General features: G+C 41.1%; 1 protein-coding gene across 1 annotated transcript; it reads left to right on the top strand.

Annotated features, from left to right (window-relative positions):
- Positions 1-355: 355 nt before the first annotated feature.
- RPP40 (ribonuclease P/MRP subunit p40) lies at positions 356-21,962 on the top strand. Its single transcript, XM_032222215.1, has 8 exons — positions 356-508; positions 5,583-5,727; positions 7,533-7,601; positions 9,959-10,054; positions 11,078-11,203; positions 13,569-13,767; positions 17,246-17,380; positions 20,866-21,962. The coding sequence occupies exons 1-8, from the start codon at positions 362-364 to the stop codon at positions 21,059-21,061; spliced, it is 1,113 nt and encodes a 370-aa protein (XP_032078106.1). The 5' UTR covers positions 356-361; the 3' UTR covers positions 21,062-21,962.
- The last annotated feature ends 221 nt before the right edge of the window (positions 21,963-22,183 follow it).

Raw genomic sequence — 22,183 nt, 5'->3', positions numbered from 1 at the left:
AGCAAAGCAAAGCAAAGCTGGCTGGGGAATTCTGGGAGTTGAAGTCCTCCAGGCTTCAAGTTGCCAAGGTTGGAGACTCCTCCTGGCCTAAAGGTTTTCAAAGTACTCTGGTGCATCAAACAGCTTTATTATTTCCAAGCCGCCCCCCCCCCTCCAACTCCTGGCACCTAAGTAAGGGCGCGGACGCTTCAGCCATACACTTTAGCCATGCGTTGAACGCTTAACATTTGGCCCCGCCCCTGGGCGGGCTCTCGGGCTCCGCCTCGTTACGTAAGCGTTACGCGTTACGTAGGAGATTCCCCCCCTCCCGCCGCCGCCTCCGTTCTCTCTCTGTCCAGCCAGGATTCCGCAGCTGGCGCGCATGCGCGTGGGGGAGCCGACGATGTTCGCGCCGTTGCGGTGGCTCCGCGAGTCTCCCCGCCACTTGCTGGTGTGCGAGAGGAGCCACGTGCAGCACGCGCGGTCCCGGCACGTGGCGCACGTGCGGGGGCACCCTTTCAATTGCGGGGTGAGTTGAGTTGCACGGGGGGGGGGGGGGAAAGGAAGGGAAGGAGGGCGGGAGGCTGTTCAGAAGGGAGGAGGAGGAGGAGTAACAATATCGTTCAGTAATGCTACCTACAGGAACAAAGTGTCTTAAATTGCAATTGTCCCCCTCTTCGATTTCATGTCGATGCTTGTTGCAAGGATAATTTTTAACATGAGATTCTTTGTGTGTGTGTGTTAAAAGTCCATGCCTGCTTATGCATCGCGATTTATGTATATTTAAGTACGTGGGAAGTTATCATCCAGCCCTCTCCCAGAAAAACGAAGTATCCTAGGAGATATTGAAAAGGCAGAATATTTCTCTGGATGTGAAAAGAAACATGTTTTAAAAGACAGAATAGTTGCCTATAGCTTTCTGCCCATCCCCAGCTAATGGGCCATTAAGATGGCCCGGCTAGCCCACTTTACATAATAAAGACTTCTCCTCACTGCAGCTGTAGGGGGAAGGGATATTACTCAACTGACCACAAGGCAACTGAGAACTCATCACAGCCTAGAGAGTAGCCCCCTGCATGGCACCATGGGAGTCAAATACAATACAATACAGATAGATAGATAGATAGATAGATAGATAGATAGATAGATAGATAGATAGATAGATAGATAGATAGATAGATAGATATTTCTCTGGATGTGAAAAGAAAGAAACATGTTTTAAAAGACAGAATAGCTGCCTACAGCTTCCTGGCCATCCCCACTTTGTCAATGGGCCATTAAGAAGGCCAAGCTAGTCCACTTTACATAATAAAGGCTTCTCCCCTTCAGCTCCAGGGGGCTGGGATTAAAGCATGATAATATTGGCCCCAACTGACCACATGGCATCTGAGAACTCAACCAAACCTGGATTCAAAACACAGCCTAGAGAGTTGCCCTTGCATGGCCCTATGGGAGTTTGACAACCAATCAGAATACATTTCTTACACAGGAACAGGAAACAGAGAGGTGGGACTGAACAGGGTATAAAAAGCCTAGCAAGCCCCTCCCTCGGCCCTTCTCTTCTTCTCCACCAACATTGAAGCATGTGATCCCCTTTTCTGTTCAGGACTCAAGCCACGTGGTCCTGTCCACCATTAAAACCATCTTTCCAAGCAGCCTCCATTTCTCCAGTGTCTTTTTCCCCACTTGGAGCCGAACCCAGGACATTTCTTTCAACATAAGTACGTGGGAATATTGTATTATAACTAGCTGGAGTAGTGTCTTAATATGCCACATTCAAGTATGCTAGTTACTCATTATTTGGTTGGCTTAGGTGTTTAATATTGCATTGAGTTTTGAATAAAGAATCAAAACACTGCAGTGTAAGAAGCATCTTAAGAAATTTGAGACCCTACAAGGACAGAAAGGCATTTATGTATTAATTAAAACAATCTACCAGGGGATTTGTGCAAACCAGTCATTTGCTGAGCCATTATATTGCAATTACTTTAAAAAAAAATAGATTTCTTTTTATTTTATTTTCAGTAAAGTACAGTAATAACAAGTCTAATTAAACCATATATTACGGTATATTTGGCATTCCGTCTTTCATCTCATGTTTAAAAATCTATTCATTTCTCAAAAGTTTACAGGATCTGATTGGGGTACTTTAAATATTCCCCCCTTTTTCCATAATTGTCAGAGAGCAAGATATGTAAATACTCTTGAATCCTTTCTTCTCGATATAGATGAGCAAGAAGGGAATGCCTTGCTTCTCCAAATCTCATAGCAATTAGTTGGATTCCATCCACTCTGCTTCAGGGTGCCCTAGCACTCTGCTATTATTTGTAGATTGAAATTAAATGTTAATAACTTGCCTATAGAACTCTTTATCATCATGGATTCTGTGTTTCCCTTTTCATTTTCACCATTCCAGCTAACTATGGTAGTTCTAGTTTCATGTAACAATTTGAGCATCTGATGAAATTAATGACTACTGCAATGCGCTCTACATGGGGCAGCCTTTGAAGAGTATTCGGAGACTTCAACTCGTCCAGAACGCAGCCACGCGAGCGATTGTGGGTGCACCTCGGTACACCCACGTTACACCTATCCTCCGCGAGCTGCACTGGCTACCGATCGGTCTCCGGATACGCTTCAAAGTGCTAGTCGTCACTTATAAAGCCCTTCATGGTATTGGACCTTGGTACTTGAGAGACCGCCTGCTGCCAATTACCTCCCAAAGACCCATTAGATCTCACAGGGTTGGCCTCCTCCGGGTTCCGTCTACCAGCCAATGCCACCTGGCTACTACCCGGGGGAGGGCCTTCTCTGTAGCAGCTCCGGCCCTTTGGAATGAACTCCCCGCGGAGATCCGGACCCTCACCTCTCTCCAGGCCTTCCGGAAAGCCGTCAAAACCTGGCTGTGCCGGCAGGCCTGGGGTTGATGAGTTCCCCTCCCCTCTCGACTGGTATGGCTGTGTGATTTTCGTGTATTTTAATTATGTGTACTGTTGTTTATGTTCGCTTTCCCCTTTGAGTTGTTCGCTGCCCTGAGTCCCTCCTGGAGAAGGGCGGCATACAAATAAACCAAAACTGAAACTGAAACTGAATTAAAAGTGTGTCCCTTCGGAAGGTGCTGAACACTTCATTTTGCAAGCAAGAGATTAATGCAGCTATTGTTCTGGAAATCAATAAAACCAACAGCAATGGAGCTATAAAACAGAAGTGAATTAATCTGGCCTCCTTAAAAAAGCTAAAAGAGGGGGGGGGGAAGCATTATAGAAATTGTCCCAATATCCTCCTTTCTAACAAGAGTATCAACATTCTAGTAAAGGGCCAAGAAGGAGACTGTTCAAAGGAGGGTTTGTTGAAAAAATTCTTCACATGCCAGGAGCCCAGGGACTGAAAAAATGAGATTCCAGTCAGAAGATTAAAGCTGCTGGAGAATTTAGACATTACAGGAGATCCGAGGTAGTCTTTGGTAGCCAGAAATTAGAAGTAGTCTGATAACACAGTTTCTCATTAACGGGTTTTATTAAAAATCATAAACTCCTGTAAGCTATGCATCATTTCCATTTAAATATACTTATTTTGTTGTATCACAAAAGATGAAATACAAAACAGAAAAGCAAACAAAATAAAATACATCCCGCACTAACAACAGCGAAGAAGAAGAAGAACTTTAACTTTTATTTTAATAGGATTTGTATGCCGCCCACTCCCTAGGGACTCTGGGCGGCTCACAACAAGTAAAGCATTTAAAATATTTAAAAATACAAAATTAAAAACAATACAACATCCATTCCATCAAGTGGGGCTGGAAATTAATCAACAGCCCCAGGCCTGCCGGAACAGCCAGGTCTTGGTTGCTTTATGGAAGGCCGGGAGAGTGGTGAGGGTCCGGATCTCTGCAGGTAGCTCGTTCCACAAGGCCGGTGCAGCTACAGAGAAGGCCCTCCCTCGGGGAGCCGCCAGCCGGCATTGTCCGGTCGACGGCACCCGGAGGAGGCCCAACCTGTGTGATCTTATTGGTCGTTGGGAGGTAAATGGCAGGAGGCGGTCTCTCAGGTAGCCAGGTCCCATACCATGTAGGGCTTTAAAAGTAACGACTAGTACCTTGAAGCGGGTCCGGAGACCAATGGGAAGCCAGTGCAGCTCGCGGAGGATAGGTGTAACATGGATGTATCTAGGTACACTCATTATCGCTCGCGCGGCTGCATTCTGGACCAGCTGTAGTCTTCGGACACTCTTCAGGGGCAGCCCCATGTAGAGTGCGTTACAGTAATCCAGTCTTGGGGTGACGTAGGCGAAGAAGAAGAAGAAAGAAGAAGAAGAAAGAAGAAGAAGATCGGTGTACAAAAAAGGAGAAAAGGAGACCCAAATATCAAATAAATTCAACATTAAGCCTATAGAATCTTCTGGATGCCGAAAATAAGAAAACCATAAATTCTCTTCCCCTTTTAAATATTATATAAAAAGAACTGTCAACAGGTTAAGCTAACTGTTTCACTGATGTTCAAATTCTTCTGTTAACTATCTTGTTATTGTATTTAACATGTAGAAATGGCTTCTCGTCTCATCTAAAACTGTCCATTATCTCCGATCAAAGCAGTTAATTTCGCCATCTCTGCTAATTCAGTCAATTTTAAAATCCATTTCTTCAACAGTTAGTTATGCATCATTTCATCAGAGACACGGGGTAATTAAATTGATGTTGGATTTTCAAAGGAGATTGCTGTGGAGGAGGGGAAGGTAGCTAGCTATAACTGTAATGGTTGTAAACTGCCTTGAGATTAACTTGATCTACAAGCCGTGCATAAACATTTAAAGCAATGGTCAATTGCGCCCGAGTGAAGATGGACATCTACCATATGCGGAGAAAGCCAATAAAGTATAGTTGGTCACCAAATTGGACTTGGATTCAAGAAATGGTGTGTTATACAGTGGACTAAACACTGACTTGCTATTCGGTATTCAGTGGTGGGTTTCAAAAATTGTTCGAACCTACTCTGTGGGTGTGGCCTCCTTTGTGGGAGTGGCTTGCCGCCCATGTGACCGGATGGGAGTGGCTCGCCGCCCATGTGACCGGATATGAAGATGCCGACGACACTTGTCAGAACCACCTTAAATCACCTCCCACACAGCACTGGCATGCATAAGAATATGATGTCAACTTGTTTTTTAAAAGGCATCTTTGGTTTGCCTTGAAACAACTTCAACACACGCAATGTTCTGATTGCACCACAAACGCAGTAGTCATCCTTACCTTCCACAGAGACACTGAGTTTTATAAATAGGAGCATGATAGTGTAGAATAATCCTATCCAAGGACCAGTGGTGGGTTTCAAAAATTTTTGCAACCTCTTCTTTAGGTGTGGCCTGCTTTCTGGGTCCACTGGTGGAACCTCTTCTAACCGGTTCGGTAGATTTGACGAACCGGTTCTACCGAATAGGTGCGAACTGGTAAGAACCCCCACCTATGTCGGTATTGCTATTTTGTGCAAGTTCTATGGCATGGTTTCATTTTGATGTTTTGCAAGAGACTGTAAAAATCTAATGTTTCAGTCCATTTTATCAATGAATAGAAGATCTGACTTCTCTCCCAAATGTTCTTTTGATAGGTGTCCTTTTTGATACCTGATTGTGGAATAGTTCCACAAGCCCTAAAAAAGGCGGTTGCTGATATTGGGGAATATTACCTTGTAAAGAATTTGTTTCTTCATGAGCTACTGACCCAAGAATTCATTAACACATTTGTGAAGAAAGGTAAGTGAGATTTGACTTAAGAGTATAAAAGTAGCTTGGTTCTCTTTCCTGAGCTCCCACTTCATGGAATACATGCCATCAATCCTTCTCCTGGATTTACAATAGATAATAAATAATTATGATTTCAGAATATGTTATAATCCTTAGGAGAGAATATGTTTTATTCTACTTTCATTTTAGAATGGAGAATTCTATAAATGTCCCAATTCAAATTCACTGACATTGAAAATCCACAGCGATGGACATAACTATATTAAACCCCATTTAATAATATCTTCATTCTCCGCAATACTGGAAGAAGGAAGATTTGCCTACTATTCAAGAATGGACATTAAAAGTAACAAACCTAGCAGAGATGGCTAAAATATCAGCATATCTTAAGGATCACTCAAATGAGAGATATAAACTGGAGTGGAGAAGATGGATTGACTATACTCAAAATAAATATGGGACTAAGAAATTCCAGATAGTTTATGACTGAAGAAACAAGGAGTGTTATAATCTGTTTAGAGTTAGCCTAGCAAAGAGGAGTTAAAACTCAAATGAAAGATGATACTAACTTTCTTTAAGTTTATTTTAGAACATCTTTGTTAAAGATTTATACCCTGTATTTGTTCTGGGAAGTCCAGGGGGGGGAGGTTGGGGGGGTGTGGGGTTCGGGGGGGGGAGGGCGGGGGCAGGAGGTAAATATTTGCAAAAGTTTTTTTTTCTAAATATATATATATTTTTCTATATATATATCTGTGTGTGTGTTTTTTTTTAATTTGTGCTGATATATATAGTTATTTATCAGCACAAATACAACATATATATATATATTTAAAGTCACAACCCCTGGTATGCCCCAATTATGGGAGGAAGTCTACTGCTTCCATTATCTGTCAATCGGCTCGTCACAAGAGACCATCCAGACAGAAACCCAATATTTTTACTGTTGCCTTTGTTACATTTGTGTTGTATTTGTGCTGATAAATAAAATAAAGGGAGACTAGTATAGATCTATTTCAAGCTATTTAGCTCTCATCAGCTAGCCATACCCTTACTGGGATTTGAAGGTTCAAATGTAATACAGATGTAATGCAGCACAGGTTCGAATCCCAGTAAGGGTATGGCTAGCTGACGAGAGCTAAATAGTTTGAAATAGATCTATACTAGTCTCCCTTTATTTTATTTATCAGCACAAATACAACACCCACACACACACTTAAAGCATATATAAAAGTGTGTGTATATATATATATATATATATATATATATATATATATATATATATATATATATATATATATATATATATATATGTTTTTATTTGTGCTGAGATATATATATATATATATATATATATATATATATATATATATATATATATATATATATACACACATACATACATACATACATACATACATACATACATACTTTTATTTGCAGTATTCCCTCTTATGCGGGTTAACTAGCTAACCTGCTACGCTGCGTGACAATCTCAGGCCTCACATTTTCTTTGTCTTTCAGAAACAGTAATCTTTTGTGACATTAGTAGAAGTAGCAATTGCATCCCCGTATTTCTCAAGAACGAATCTAGAGGGAAGTGTATTCCTGGCCCAGTTATTGCTCCAGCAATGTTGGAAGGGAAGATATAGCAGCAACTCTATAAATCTGTTGCAATAATAGTCACGCAGGGAACCCTTTTGGTTAGCGATAAATAAGCTTCTTCCTCTTAATAGTGACTCTGTGTTATATTTTCACTATGGTGTGATTTGATTTGATTTTAAAAAAAAAACATCCAAACCTTGTGTGTATTTTAGGTTCATGTTATGCTCTTACATACAATACAAGAATTGACCAAGACAATACAGCTGCATTGCTACCAACAGGTATGAATTCAGATCCAAGATATCAGAGATGTTATAATAGCTCCGGAATGTTAGTTATTTAACTCAGTGGGATTAAAGCAAGCAATTGTTAAAAATGAGGGAAGATCAAAGCGCACATATGAATCATTTGGCCAATTATTGTGTTTACATAACCCAGAATTAAGCATGGACATGTACACCTCCCCAAGTCTTCATACATCATCAGGAGTTACACTTTTAACCACTTCTCTTGCAGTGGAAGGATTGCAAAAATCAATTCTCACAAATATATATTCTGTAAATTTATTTTACTTTGCGCACCTCCTCCTGCATAAATAATAGAACTTTCCAGGGGTGTGAACAACCCACCCCTGAAAAGGCATATGGTCAGCTCCTGCTTAGTCGCATTGGAGCCAAGGTGGCGCAGTAGGTAGAGTGCAGGACTGCAGGCCACTTCAGCTGACTGCTATCTGCAGTTCAGCGGTTCTAATCTCACCGGCTCAAGGTTGACTCAGCCTTCCATCCTTCCGAGGTGGGTGAAATGAGGACCCAGACTGTGGGGGCGATATGCTGACTCTGTAAACTGCTTAGAGAGGGCTGAAAGCCCTATGAAGCGGTATATAAGTCTAACTGCTATTGCTATTGCTATTTTTTGATATAGTGTAAAAACTAATGTGTATTGCTGGTCTTTGACCGTAATAAAGATCTTTCTTTCTTTCTTTCTTTCTTTCTTTCTTTCTTTCTTTCTTTCTTTCTTTCTTTCTTTCTTTCTTTCTTACTTACTTACTTACTTACTTACTTACTTACTTACTTACTTACTTACTTTTACTTACTTACTTTTACTTACTTACTTACAAGATGGGTAAAATGAGGACCCAGATCATTGGGGGCAATACGCTGACTCTGTAAACCACTTAGAAGACTGTAAAGCACTGTGAAGCGGTATATAAGTCTAACTGCTATTCCTATTGTTCTTTTAACATCCAGAAAAGAGCTTTAAATGAAATTTCTGAGCTGGTTTCCCTTACCTTTAAAGACGGGGGCCAGAGAGAGAAACACAGTTTTATACCTGTTGAGAAATTAAGCAATTGTTCAGAGCAAGAAGTAAATTCAGCTATCTGAATTCTCTTAAAATCTGGAGTTTAATTCAACTGAGTTCGATGCAAAGACGAAGCAGCAGAGGCTTAAAAATGAGGTCACTAATTTGATCAAGAAGACTTTTATGAGGATAAATTAGCACAGTTGATGTTTTTACCCCTTTCAGTGATGGCAAACCTATGGCACACATGGCACTCAGAGCCCTCTGTGGCAGTGGTGGGATTCAGCCGGTTCGCACCTATTCGGGAGAACCGGTTGGTAACTTTCTAAGCAGTTGGGAGAACCGGTTGTTGGAAGAAATCTCCTTTTGTTTTTCCCCACTTTACAGGGCTAATCCTGTAAGGGAGGCAGGAAGGAAACATTCTGATGTTGTTTCTAGCTTAATCTTTATTGCCCTGCTTACAGAAACTGCCTCTCTGGTTAACCCTTATTACCATTGTAACAACTAAGGCGAAGCGCCCATCGACCTGAGTGACATTGACTTGACCACGCCCACATGATCATATGACCACCGAGCCCCACCTACCCAGATGGTCATTAGGGCAGAAAACTGGTTGGTAACTTTCTAAGCAGTTCGGAGAACCGGTTGTTGGGAGAAATCTCCTTTTGTTTTTTCCCCACTTCACAGGGCTAATCCTGTAAGGAAGGCAGGAAGGAAACATCCTGGTGTTGTTTCTAGCTTAATCTTTATTGCCCTGCTTACAGAAACTGTCTCTCCGGTTAACCCTTATTACATTGTAGCAGCTAAGGTGAAGCGTCCATCGACCTGAGTGATGTTGAGTTGGCTACGCCCACCCAGTCACATGACTACTGAGCCACACCTACTCAGCTGGTCATTAGGGCAGAGAACCGGTTGTTAAATTATTTGAATCCCACCACATGCGGCGGCGTCACCTGCTCTTCTGGTGTCCGGCACGCGAGTGCCAGAAAGCTGAAGATAAGCTGGCTGGCGCGCATGTGTCTGCTGGCCAGCTGGTCATCGAGTTTTCAGGGCTCCAGCATACATGTGTGTGCCGGATTCAAGAGGAGTAAGTGGCTGCTGCGTGCATGCGTACCGGACAGCTGATCTTTGAGTTCCCAGGGCTCTGGCTTGTATGTGTACACGTGTGCATATGTGTATTCCGGTTTGGGCACTCTGTGACAAAAAAAATTGCCATCACTGGAATATGGTGTGTTCTTAGGATGAGTTATGTTTCATTGCTAATTTTGGGGGGTTAAAATATGTGTAAATGAAATAGGTTATAACTTATTCTGAATTATATGGGTTTTGCTTGTTGTAGGCAAATTGATTTTATCAGTAGACAAGGATACTTATGAAGAGCTTGGACTGCAAGGCCACCCTTCTTTATATTCTGGTAAAAAGCCAATGAGATACAGTAAGTATCCCATCGTTCATAGATAATATCCATACCTTTCTGTTCTGACCCCCCTCGTCCCACACCAACACACACTCCGAGCCAAAGATAAGTTACGGCATTTAATTAACAGACAGGTCCTTGGCAGCAAACCAGCACAGATAAGCTGTGGCAGCAATCCAGCACAGATAAGCCTTGGCAGCAATCCAGCCTGCCAAGCTCACAATAATGTTCTCCGACATTCGTTCCTGCGTTGACTTCTGCAAGAGGGGCGTGTGCACAAGCAGTCTTTTTATAGTCTGGAGAGGAGCCTAATGACCACCAGCTGAGTGCAATTACCTCCTGTTTCTGTGCAACTGTTCCTGACACATATTAGCTCTTTGATGGCGTGCATCCAGGAACAACTCACTACTGGCCTCCGGCTCACTCTCCCTTGTCTCCTCCCCACTGGTCCAAGGCTCAGGCGTCTCCTGGTGGCCAACCAGCCTCTCTGCGCCCTGCTCGGAGTCGGAACCCTGTCCAGGGTCCTCCACATCCTCCAGAGCCAACTCAGAGGGCCCCTCGCTGTCGGAGTCTGGTGGCAGCTCCAACGGCACCTGCTGGGCCACAACACCTTTCTAGTTCTTAAATACTTCTATGAAGCTTTGGAGGGGGAGGAGAAACACCAACATTGAGACTTGGAAACTGGAATTCAGTTGAGTTCAGTTTGAAAAAAAATAATTTAGCCGCCTGATCCATTAATAGAGAATCCTTCACAAGAAATTTTCACAGAACATAGTTGGAATAGCTGGAAGTGTGGGATTTTAGGGGGAAGAGCAGGTATATGTTTCCATCTGGAGGATGTAGATATTGGGAATAGAGCTGAATTGGGGCCAATATTAGAGTCCAATTGAATTATAATTCCTTGCACAGATCTTTTATTATAACATTTAACAGGTTTTTGTGTTATATAAAGAAGGGGAGGAAGAGAAAGAAAAATAAGCTTTTTATTTATCCAGATAACATGTAAACTATTAACACTTGTTCTTTTTGTTGCTTTAATAGTTATTACAGTTGACTTGTTGGATACAGCTTTCACTCCAGAAAATAAAAAATATAAGAGAATAATTTGGGCCCTGAAGGAAAAAAAGCCACTTGAGTTTGATTTCTTACTAAATTGGCAACCCACAGGTAATAGAATTACAAAAAATAATTATTCTTTGCTTTTGTTGTTTTTATGTCTGTTTTTAGAAGCCTATATGTACAGGTGAAACTCGAAAAATTCGAATATCGTGCAAAAGTTCATTTATTTCAGTAACGCAACTTAAAAGGTGAAACTAATATACGAGATAAGACTCATTACATGGAAAGCAAGACAGTTCAATCCACCATCTCAGAAAATTAGAACATTACATGCAATCAATAAAACAAGGATTGTACATAGGACAATATCGGACCTCTGAAAAGTATAAGTATGCATATGTACTCAGTACTTGGTTTGGGCCCCTTTTGCAGCAATTACTGCCTCAATGCGGCGTGGCATGGAAGCTATCATCCTGTGGCACTGCTGAGATGTTATGGAAGACCAAGATGCTTCAATAGCGGCCTTCAGCCCTTCTGCGTTGTTCGGTCTCATGTCTCTCATCTTTCTCTTGGCAATGCCCCATAGATTCTCTATGGGGTTCAGGTCAGGCGAGTTTGCTGTCCAATCAAGCACAGTAATCCCACGGTCATTGAACCAGGTTTCGGTGCTTTTGGCAGTGTGGGCAGCATCCCTATAAAGCTTGTCTGCGGAAGGAAGCATGAAGTGCTCCAAAATCTCCTGGTAAACAGCTGCATTGATCCTGGACTTAATGAAGCACAGTGGACCCACACCAGCAGATGACGTGGCTCCCCAAATCAACACAGACTGTGGAAATTTCACACTGGACTTCCAGCATCTTGCAGTGTGTGCCTCTCCATTCTTCCTCCGTACTCTGGGTCCTTGGTTTCCAAATGAGATGCAAAAGCTGCTCTCATCAGAAAAGAGGACTTTGGACCACTGAGCAACAGACCAGGTCTGTTTTTCTTTAGCCCAGGTTAAGACGCTTCTGACGTTGTTTGTTGTTCAGGAGTGGCTTGACAAGAGGAATACGTCATTTGAAGCCCATGTCCAGGATCCGTCTGTGTGTGGTGGCTCTTGATGCACTGACTCCAGCCTCAGTCCACTCCTTGTGAAAGTCCCTGACTCTTTTGAATGGCCTTTTCCTGACAATCCTCTCAAGGCTGCAGTCATCCCTGCTGCTTGTGCACCTTTTTCTTCCACACTTTTCCCTTCCACGTAACTTTCTATTAATGTGCTTTGATGCAGCACTTTGGGAACATCCAACTTCTTTTGCAATTACCTTTTGAGGCTTTCCCTCCTTATGGAGGATGTCAATGATGGTTTTCTGCACAACTGTCAGCTCAGCAGTCTTTCCCATGATTGTGATTTCTACTGAACCAGGCTGAGAGACCATTTAAAGGCTCAGGAACCTCTTTGCAGGTGTTATGGCTTAATTAGCTGATTAGAGTGGGACACTTTGAGCCTAGAATATTGCACCTTTTCACAATATTCTAATTTTCTGAGATTGTGGATTTGGGGTTTTCATGAGCTGTAAGCCATAATCATCACAATTATGACAAATCACGGCTTGAACTATCTGGCTTTGCATTTAATGAGCCTATCTCATATATTAGTTTCAACTTTTAAGTTGCATTACTGAAATAAATGATATTTGCATGATATTCTAATTTTTTGAGTTTTGCCTATATATATAAAAAACGTAAGATGTAAAATGAGAATGAAAATTATACAATCTGGGAAGACTGCTTTTAGCTCTGAATGTAGAATTCACTTGAATTAAGTTCAACTCTAAGTATCTTAATGGAGTCATGCAGATAATATTTTTGGAAATAACACTGTGCCATTGTACCAGAGAGGGATTTCCCCCCCCCCCCCAACTTACTAGTTTAATCTATTTCCCTGGGAATTTCCTAGTGATCTCCTGTTCTATCCTTCTTAGTTTTTTTGAGATCACTTAAGATCAGTTTATGGTGGAATTACTTCAAATAAAAAGCAAAGTTTCTTAATGCTTTAAAGTACAACAGTAGGTTTGAATATTAGATTAAATGCAACATAATCGTACATTAAAACCATCATTTAATGCACCGTTTGATGGGAAAAGGTATTTGTTATTCCCATATGTCAATCTAAAATATGTAATTTGCAATAATTGTTAGTTATTTAAACTCAGGCAAAATGGCTGAGAGGTCATTCTCTGGGAACTGGATTTTTTGTTTCTCAAAGGAAAATGGTGCTTAGAAAGATGAGAGGAAAAAGTTTGAGGTCATAAGCTTTGGGCATTGCATAGATGTAGTTGCAAGGAGGTTTTATTTTAATGCAGCTTTTCAATAGATCGGATCTGTTTTCATGTACCATGACAGGAGCTGGAAGACTTTAAATCAGGATGCTTATTTTTGTGGCAGTGATTATCCATCTTTCAATGTGGGATGATGTTTTGGTTTTTTTTTTAAGGATCAGAAGAAGCAAGTTTGATGTCCTATTTTTCTAAAAAGGAAATACAGGCTCATCGCCCAAAAGTAACTTTTAGCACGTTGAGAAATGTGCAGTGTCCAATTCTAAAGAGTGATAAATTGCGCGGCGAGCCAGAGGAAGCATGCAGCGCACAAGAATTGTTTGAGTGGCTTGGGGCCATTTTTACTCATGTTGGCTTGTGAGTATTTTTTTTTCATTTATTTACAGTTAGCAAATAAAAAATCAAATGATAAAACCGTCATAATTCAGCCTAAAATAAATCTTCACCAAATTCTACATTTGTGAAAAAATGTGATTTTAAAAAAAAAATATGCAATCTCTAGGGAGGCCTTAGTAACATTTGGAAAAGGTAAATTATCTAGGGATGTGTTTTGGTCCTGGAATTTTGTCCTTCTCTTGGAGGCCACATGGGTATCAACTTCTTCTGCCTCCAGTTTGAATAGCAATAGCAGTTAGACTTATATACCACTTCATAGGGCTTTCAGCCCTCTCTAAGCGGTTTACAGAGTCACCATATTTCCCCCAACAATAATCCGGGTCCGCATTTTACCCACCTCGGAAGGATGGAAGGCTGAGTCAACCCTGAGCCGGTGAGATTTGAACAGCTGAATTGCAGAACTGCAGTCAGCTGAAGTAGCCTGCAGTGCTGCATTTAACCACTGCGCCACCTCGGCTCTTAAGTCCTGAAGTCCTGACTGTTTACTCTCCTGTTACAGTATCCGTGGTGGGTTTCAAAATTTTTTGGAACCTACTCTGTGGGTGTGGCCTCCTTTGTGGGAGTGGCTTGCCGGCCATGTGTTTTCTTTCTTTCTTTCTTTCTTTCTTTCTTTCTTTCTTTCTTTCTTTCTTTCTTTCTTTCTCTCTCTCTCTCTCTCTCTCTCTCTCTCTCTCTCTCTCTCTCTCTCTCTCCTTCTTTTTGTCTCTCTGTCCCTTTTTTCTTTTTTTCTTTCATCTCTCACTTTTTCTTTTTTCTTTCTTTATTCCTTTCTCTCTCTCTCTCTCTCTCTGTGTCAGTCTGTGTGTGTGTGTGTGTGGCAGTGGTGGGTTTCAAAATTTTTTGGAACCTCTTCTGTAGATGTGGCCTGCTTTCCGGGTCCACTGGTGGAACCTCTTCTAACCGGTTCGGTAGATTTGACGAACCGGTTCTACCGAACTGGTGCGAACTGGTAGGAACCCACCTCTGTACAGTATCGATATAACCTGGCTGCTTTTTTTTGTCCTTTAAGCCCCTGTGTGATATTGTGTGTTTTCAATTTTCCTTGTTTATTTTATGGATTGTAACTTGCCACGGGTTCCTCTGAATAGTGAGTAAGTTACAAATGTTTATGGATGAATGAACCTCAGTGGACTTTTATTAGCAAGAGGTTTTACTTATGCATTCATTTATTCAATTTATTCAGGCACTTTGTATCTCATCCACTCATACATACTCTGGCTGGCTAAGTTAAATGCCCCCAAAAGTTGTGCAAGTATTATAAGATAAATTCCATACAACAAAGAGGTCCTTTTTGGGAAGGGGGAATGAGCTCCCTTCAGAACCGAACCCACCCCTCTGCAAGTAAGCAAAGGACAGATTTCTGCAGCCACAAAATAATGTGAATGCTGCAAACAGGTTTTATTTTTTCCTTTTCTCTGTTAATTTAGGATAGCCGTTGGTAGAGAAAAGAAGGATGTGTGATATAGCTGGTGAACAAAAGAACAATTAAAAACCCACAAGGGGCAGACTTACAGAAGAGTTTATCCTTGCCAAAGATCAAATAGCAACAGCACTTAGACTTACATACTGCTTCACTGTGCTTTACAACCCTCTCTAAAGGGTTTACAGAGTCAGGATATTGCTTCCAACAATCTGGATCCTTATTTTACTGGCCCTGGAAGGATAGAAGGCTGAGTCAACCTTGAGCTGGTAAGAATCAAACTGCCAAACTGCTAGCAGTCAGCAGATACTGCATTCTAACCAGAGATGGGTTCCTACCGGTTCGCACTGGTTCGGTAGAACCGGTTCATCAAATCTACCGAACCGGTTAGAAGAGGTTCCACCAGTGGACCTGGAAAGCAGGCCACACCTACAGAAGAGGTTCCCAAACACACACACACACACACACACACACAGACTCACACAGACTCACACAGAGAGAGAAAGAGAAAGGAAGAAAGAAAGAAAAAAGAAAAAAGAAAGAAAAAGTGAGAGATGAAAGAAAAAAAGGAAAAAGGGACAGAGAGACAAAAGGAAGGAAAGAGAGAGAGAGAGAAAAAAAACACATGGCCGGCAAGCCACTCCCACTAGATCACACGGTCAGCAAGCCACTCCCACAAAGGAGGCCACACCCACAGAGTAGGTTCCAAAAATTTTTGAAACCCACCACTGATTCTAACCATTGCACCACTGTGGTTCAAATCAACATCCACTTAGCTTTAGAGACTAAGCACCCTAATGCAATTAGTTTAGCTATAATAATCAAAATTCATCAAATGAAGTAAAAAAAAACCCAACTATTGCATCTCAAATCATTAGAAACTCGTGGGCTTCCTCTATTACATCAAATTCAATTTTTATTAATTAAAAAACGCAGTTGGAATACTTTTAAGAAGTGTAGCAATTTATTAATACATACAACATGGATGGAAGCCTTGAATGGGCACAGTGCAGTGGTTAGAATGCAGTACTGCAGGCTACTTCTGCTGACTGCTGGCTGCCTTCAATTTGGTAGTTCGGTAGCCTTTCATCCTTTCAGGGTCAGTAAAATGAGGACCCAGATTGTTGGGGGACAATATAAATTGCTTAGAGAGGGCTGTAAAGCACTGTGAAGCGATATATAAGTCTAAGTGCTATTGCTATATATCACTGAACATAATGAGAAATTGAAAAAAAAGTATCACAAGACTCTAATAATTTAGATCCAGAATTGAATTTAGTTTCTTCCAAACTTCATTTCCTTTCAAAATGCAAATATGATTATTAACAGAAGTCCAGACAATCAATGGGTGACATAAAATTGTACATGCAGGAAGCATTGTTCAATTATATTTTTAAATAGTTCAAAATGCAGATTCTTTGCTGCTCCGTTTTAGCATTCTGCTATGTGAAATGCCACTTTGCATTCTGTCTTTACATGGTCAGATTTTTCATCTATCTTTTTGCTTTCCTGACATTCATCAATGCTTCTGTCCCTCCCTCACCAGTACAACAGACCACATTTCATTGCAATGCTACCTGTGTGTATTAGCTGCCGCTACGCATTTCATTTTTCTTTTATTAAAAAAAAGCTGACAACCAAATAAAATGGCATTCTAACAGAGAACACGATTGCAAAAACCGCTAAGAAAAAGTAGAGAAAAATGTATCAAAACAGCATAAAATAGCAGGAGCAATCAAAAATAGGGAAGTAATATAGAAGTGCAATACCGAAGTACTTAAATTGTGCATAAAATCGCTAACACCTGTTGGTTTTATTTCCATGTTTGTTCATGGGGTGCCTGCCATATCTAGATAATTAGTGAAACTCTGTTATGAAGCTTCACACTATGAAAAAAAGCAATTAACCCTGAATGGATGTTAAGCGCCTATTACAAGTTTTAAGCAGAACATTTATTTGCCATGTTCTAATGTTACTTATGTTTCAGAACTGTTTATCTTATATATCTTCTATTTTCAGAGAAAACACATCCTCTAGTTTTTTATCAACGTATGTATGTCCTCAGCCAAGCACATTGATAGAACAAGGTTTGATGTGTACAATAACCGGCTTTATACCATCAGAAAAGATCATTCATTTATTGGAACAAATATGGTAAGCAGTGACTTGAATAATTAGCCTCTAGAATTGTGCAAATTAAGGATGCTGCCTAGACTTGCTAGAGAATACGTAACCCGTCAAAACCGCGCTCGACTAAGCCGTGCCTGATTAAACTGCGTCGCTGACATCATCAACAGGGCGACAACAGCCAGCGCGGAGAAAGAAGGGCGCTTTAAATAGCGCTTTGAAAGCAAGCCGATTCAACTTAAGGTAAGGGTTAGGGTTAGGTTAAGGATTAGGGTTAGGTTTAGGATTAGGTTAAGGGTTAGGTTTAGGGTTAGGTTTAGGGTTAGGATTAGGTTTAGGGGGGTTAGGTTTAGGTTTAGGGGTTAATTTTAGGTTTAGGGTTTACAGCGTGCTTCTGTCTCCGCGCTGTTGTCGCCCTGTTGATGACGTCAGCTACACGGTTTAGTCGGACGCGGTTTAGTCGAGCGCGGTTTTGTGGTGGAACCAGAGAATAAACCCCACAGAACATACCCGTATGTTTGCCATAAATTGTTTTATTTAAGTTTCTCTTGTGCCTCCAAGGCAGCATTTCTATTCTACTTATTATTATTTTTATTTGGTGATGGTAACTTTTATTTCTGTTTACTACAACCTTCCAAATAGTATCATTTGAACATTTCATTTAAAAATAAGGGCAGCAAGGGAAGTTCCTTTCCCTGAAGAGCATTTGTGGCAGGTCCAGGACAGGAATGGTACAGGATTTCATTCAGATGGATTGAAATTCAATACAGAAAATGGAATAATTAAGCACAATGAGAAGTAATTTTTGCCATTTGAAAAAGCTACATTTAGATATCACAGAGGTGCTTTTTCAAGAGGCAACTACAGGGGTGAAATCAACTTACCCTTGCTATCGATTTGCAAATGTGAGCACATGCACCACCTCTACGCATGCGCAGGAACTTCGCAGAGTGTCAAAAACGGGATGTGATGACATCCGGGCAGGAGGGCAAGAGCCTCCTGCCACCACCGCTACCGGTTCGCCCAAACCGGATATAACCTGCTGAATTGCACCACTGAGCAATTGAGACTTTCTTGCTTTTCTTTGAAGACGTGTCACTTCTCATCCAAAAAGCTTCTTATTATTTATTTATTTATTATTTATTAATTAGACTTATATACCGCTTCATAGGGCTTTCAGCCCTCTCTAAGCGGTTTACAGAGTCAGCATATCGCCCCCACAGTCTGGGTCCTCATTTCACCCACCTCGGAAGGATGGAAGGCTGAGTCAACCTTGAGCCGGTGAGATTAGAACCGCTGAACTGCAGATAGCAGTCAGCTGAAGTGGCCTGCAGTACTGCACCCTAACCCCTGCGCCACCTTGGCTTCAGCTCTCAGCTGAAAAAGCTTGGCTAAGAAGCAAAACATCTTCAAAGATGTTGCCTCTTGAAAACACAGTCTTGGGACAAGCATGACCTGGATGACTGAGAACCTCCATAGAGACTTACATTTGGATAAATATGGAATATGGATTTCATTTATACAAAATACTGTAGGTTAAAAAAATGGTCATATAAGTGTGTTTATATGCGTATTTATATTAGATAATTATACGTGGAATTCAGTGGTGGGATTCAAATAATTTAACAACCGGTTCTCTGCCCTAATGACCATCTGGGTAGGCGTGGCTTGGTCATGTGACTGAGTGGGTGTGGCCAAGTCAATGTCACTCAGGTTGATGGGCACTTCGCCTTAGCTGTTACAATGTAATGAGAGTTAACCGGGGAGGCAGTTTCTGTAAGCAGGGCAATAAAGATTAGGCTAGAAACAACACCAGAATGTTTCCTTCCTGCCTTCCTTACAGGATTAGCCCTGTAAAGTGGAGAAAAAACAAAATATTTCTTCCAACAATCGGTTCTCCGAACTGCTTAGAAAGTTACCAACCGGTTCTCCCGAATAGGTGCGAACTGGCTGAATCCCACTACTGATGGAATTGTAACTATTGTAGCAGCAGTATTTTTTGGTTGTATTTTTTCCCTTATTTTTAGGCACGATATAGCTTTTGGATAATGAAAGTATATATATGTTTTGTTCCTTTTCTTTTTTATGTTATAATAAAATAAAAAATAAAAATAACTTTTGAACAACAACATATATAAAGTCTTGTAGTTCCCCAAAGCTCCCCCACAGATTGTGCATTCCTGATGCAGAATATCAGAAATAAGAAATCTTATTTTCAAGTTTCCTTTATACCTAGAATGTTTTTTCATACACTAAAAAGTTTGTTTAATAACGGGGTTTGGATGGGATTTTTTTAATTTTATGAATAACTAGATATTCCCCTTTTTTTTCATTTGTATATTCAAAAAGTGATATTGTCCATCCATGTTCATGGCAAAGACAGTTTTTAAAGTGCTTTTAAAGTGTTTGATCCAGTTACCCACTTTTTTGGTTTTGAATAATTGTCATTATTACCACAAAAACTCCCGTCTCTACACTTTGAGACAAAATGGAAGACCCAAACTCGGTTGTCAACTTACAAGCAAACAATTACAAGAACCACTATTTGATTTCCCCTCTGCGCTAAATAAATTAATGAGACATGATTCTCACAAAAATCCACTATCGTCTTAAATAGAAATGACTAAATTTCTCACATTGTGCCCCATGCCATATTTTTGACTGCAGTCTTAATATGCACCTTGATGCCATCATGATCCCAATACAAGGGAAGAGAATTAGGTTCCTTTTTGTATTGTATTGTATTGTATTTGGTTTATTTGTATGCCGCCCTTCTCCAGGAGGGACTCAGGGCGGCGAACAACTCAGGGGGGAAAGGGAACATAAACAACAGTACACATAATTAAAATACACGAAAATCACACAGCCATACCAGTCGAGAGGGGAGGGGAACTCATCAACCCCAGGCCTGCCGGCACAGCCAGGTTTTGATGGCTTTCCAGAAGGCCTGGAGAGAAGTGAGGGTCTGGATCTCCGCGGGGAGTTCATTCCAAAGGGCCGGAGCTGCTACAGAGAAGGCCCTCCCCCGGGTAGTAGCCAGATGGCATTGGCTGGTGGACGGAACCCGGAGGAGGCCGACCCTGTGCGATCTGACGGGTCTTTGGGAGGTAATTGGCAGCAGGCGGTCTCTCAAGTACCCAGGTCCAATACCATGAAGGGCTTTATAAGTTACGACTAGCACTTTGAAGCGTATCCGGAGACCGATCGGTAGCCAGTGCAGCTCGCGGAGGATAGGTGTAATGTGGGTGTACCGAGGTGCACCCACAATCGCTCGCGCGGCTGCGTTCTGGACGAGCTGAAGTCTCCAAATGCTCTTCAAAGGCTGCCCCATGTAGAGCGCATTGCAGTAGTCCAGTCTTGGACTACTGAAATTAGTCATTTCTATATAAGACTATAGTGGATTTTTGTGAGAATCATGTCTCATTAATTTATTTAACGCAGAGGGCAAATTCAGTCCAGTCTTTTTAATTTCGTATACTTTATTCATGACATTATTCCATCTTTTTCAACAGTTGCTATTTTGAAGATCCAAAGCTGGCTCCCTGGGTATCACTGACGGTGCATGGCTTTGCTGATAGCCCTGTTTCCTGGAGAGAAAATGAACATGGCTTTCTGAAAGGAGGAGAGAATTTGTACAACTTCATAATTTTTAGGAATCTAAGCTACTGGCTTCAAATGGCAGTAGGAGCATATGACAACTGTCCATAAATTATTGCCTTAAGTACCATTCTGGGTAGTAACTGTAATGAAAATATTTACCCTTCAGAAGGGTGTTAGCTTCCTGACTTAAAAAGTGACTAAAACAGAGGGAAGTAATGTTGACCTTGAAGGGTCTACCTGAGTGTAAAAAGAGAATTATGAGGATTATGTTTTTTAATCTGTTTAGTTAAGCATGAAGTCATGTGTCTCGAGTACTGTACACATTTTTTTTTCAAAATAAGATGATAAATTATTCTTGCCAGAACTTACAGCAGATCTATATAGCTCCATCTCTTTCACCCAAAAGTGGAATAAAAACAATACAAGTTTTACTGTTTTGAAGAAGCAAGAAAATCCTTATTTTACCTTTGTAGTTTTAATTATTAACTGATGTACTTTTTGCAGATTAGTAGCTTTTTTCAAATTTGTGAAATGGGTTGACCTTTGTATTAGTTTCCAGAGTTTCAGTAGGTATTTGGGATGGATGGCAGTACCCAGGGAGAAGATGGAAGCTCATATCTTTGGAAGAAGACCCATTCGATCTGCATTCTTTCTTGAAAACCTCAACAATTGGGTCTTGCCGCAATGTGCTCATTTTACAGGAATGCAACTTCAAGCACAGATTGTTCCAAGACTTTCTTAAGACATCTCAGAAGGAGGGTGTGCAAAACTCTCGTGACTTTTCCCAGAATTGTTCCAATGTTGTTCTGAACATTTCAGAAGTGTTTTGAGTGTAAAGGAGCTGTTTTGAACCCAAAGCGGGATGTTTTGGACGTGCGCTGTGTCAAATTCATCGTTTTTGCATGCCACTAAATGCGGAGTGTAACATTGCAAAGTGGCTAAGGTGAATGGTTACAAGAGGCACATTTTTTTAATGAAATAGTTTATATTAAAACAATTTGGGATTATACTACTGATTAGGTGTGTTTTCTGACCCCCTCCTCTGTCCAGTAACGAATGCCGAGACAAGCTTAACTGGAATGTACTTTAATAGCAAGACACCAAAACCTCGGTGGCTGAAAGCCAAGCATAACAAACAAATAAGGACCTTGGCAGCAACTCAGGCAGCAATAAACACAGATAAGGCTTGGCAGCAATCCAGCCTGCCAAGCTCACAGTAATGTCCTCCGA

This window comes from Thamnophis elegans, chromosome 8, assembly GCF_009769535.1.
Source record: "Thamnophis elegans isolate rThaEle1 chromosome 8, rThaEle1.pri, whole genome shotgun sequence".
NCBI lineage: Eukaryota > Metazoa > Chordata > Lepidosauria > Squamata > Colubridae > Thamnophis > Thamnophis elegans.
The sequence above is the reverse complement of the archived record's forward strand: the minus strand, read 5'-3'. Positions and strand labels throughout refer to the sequence as shown.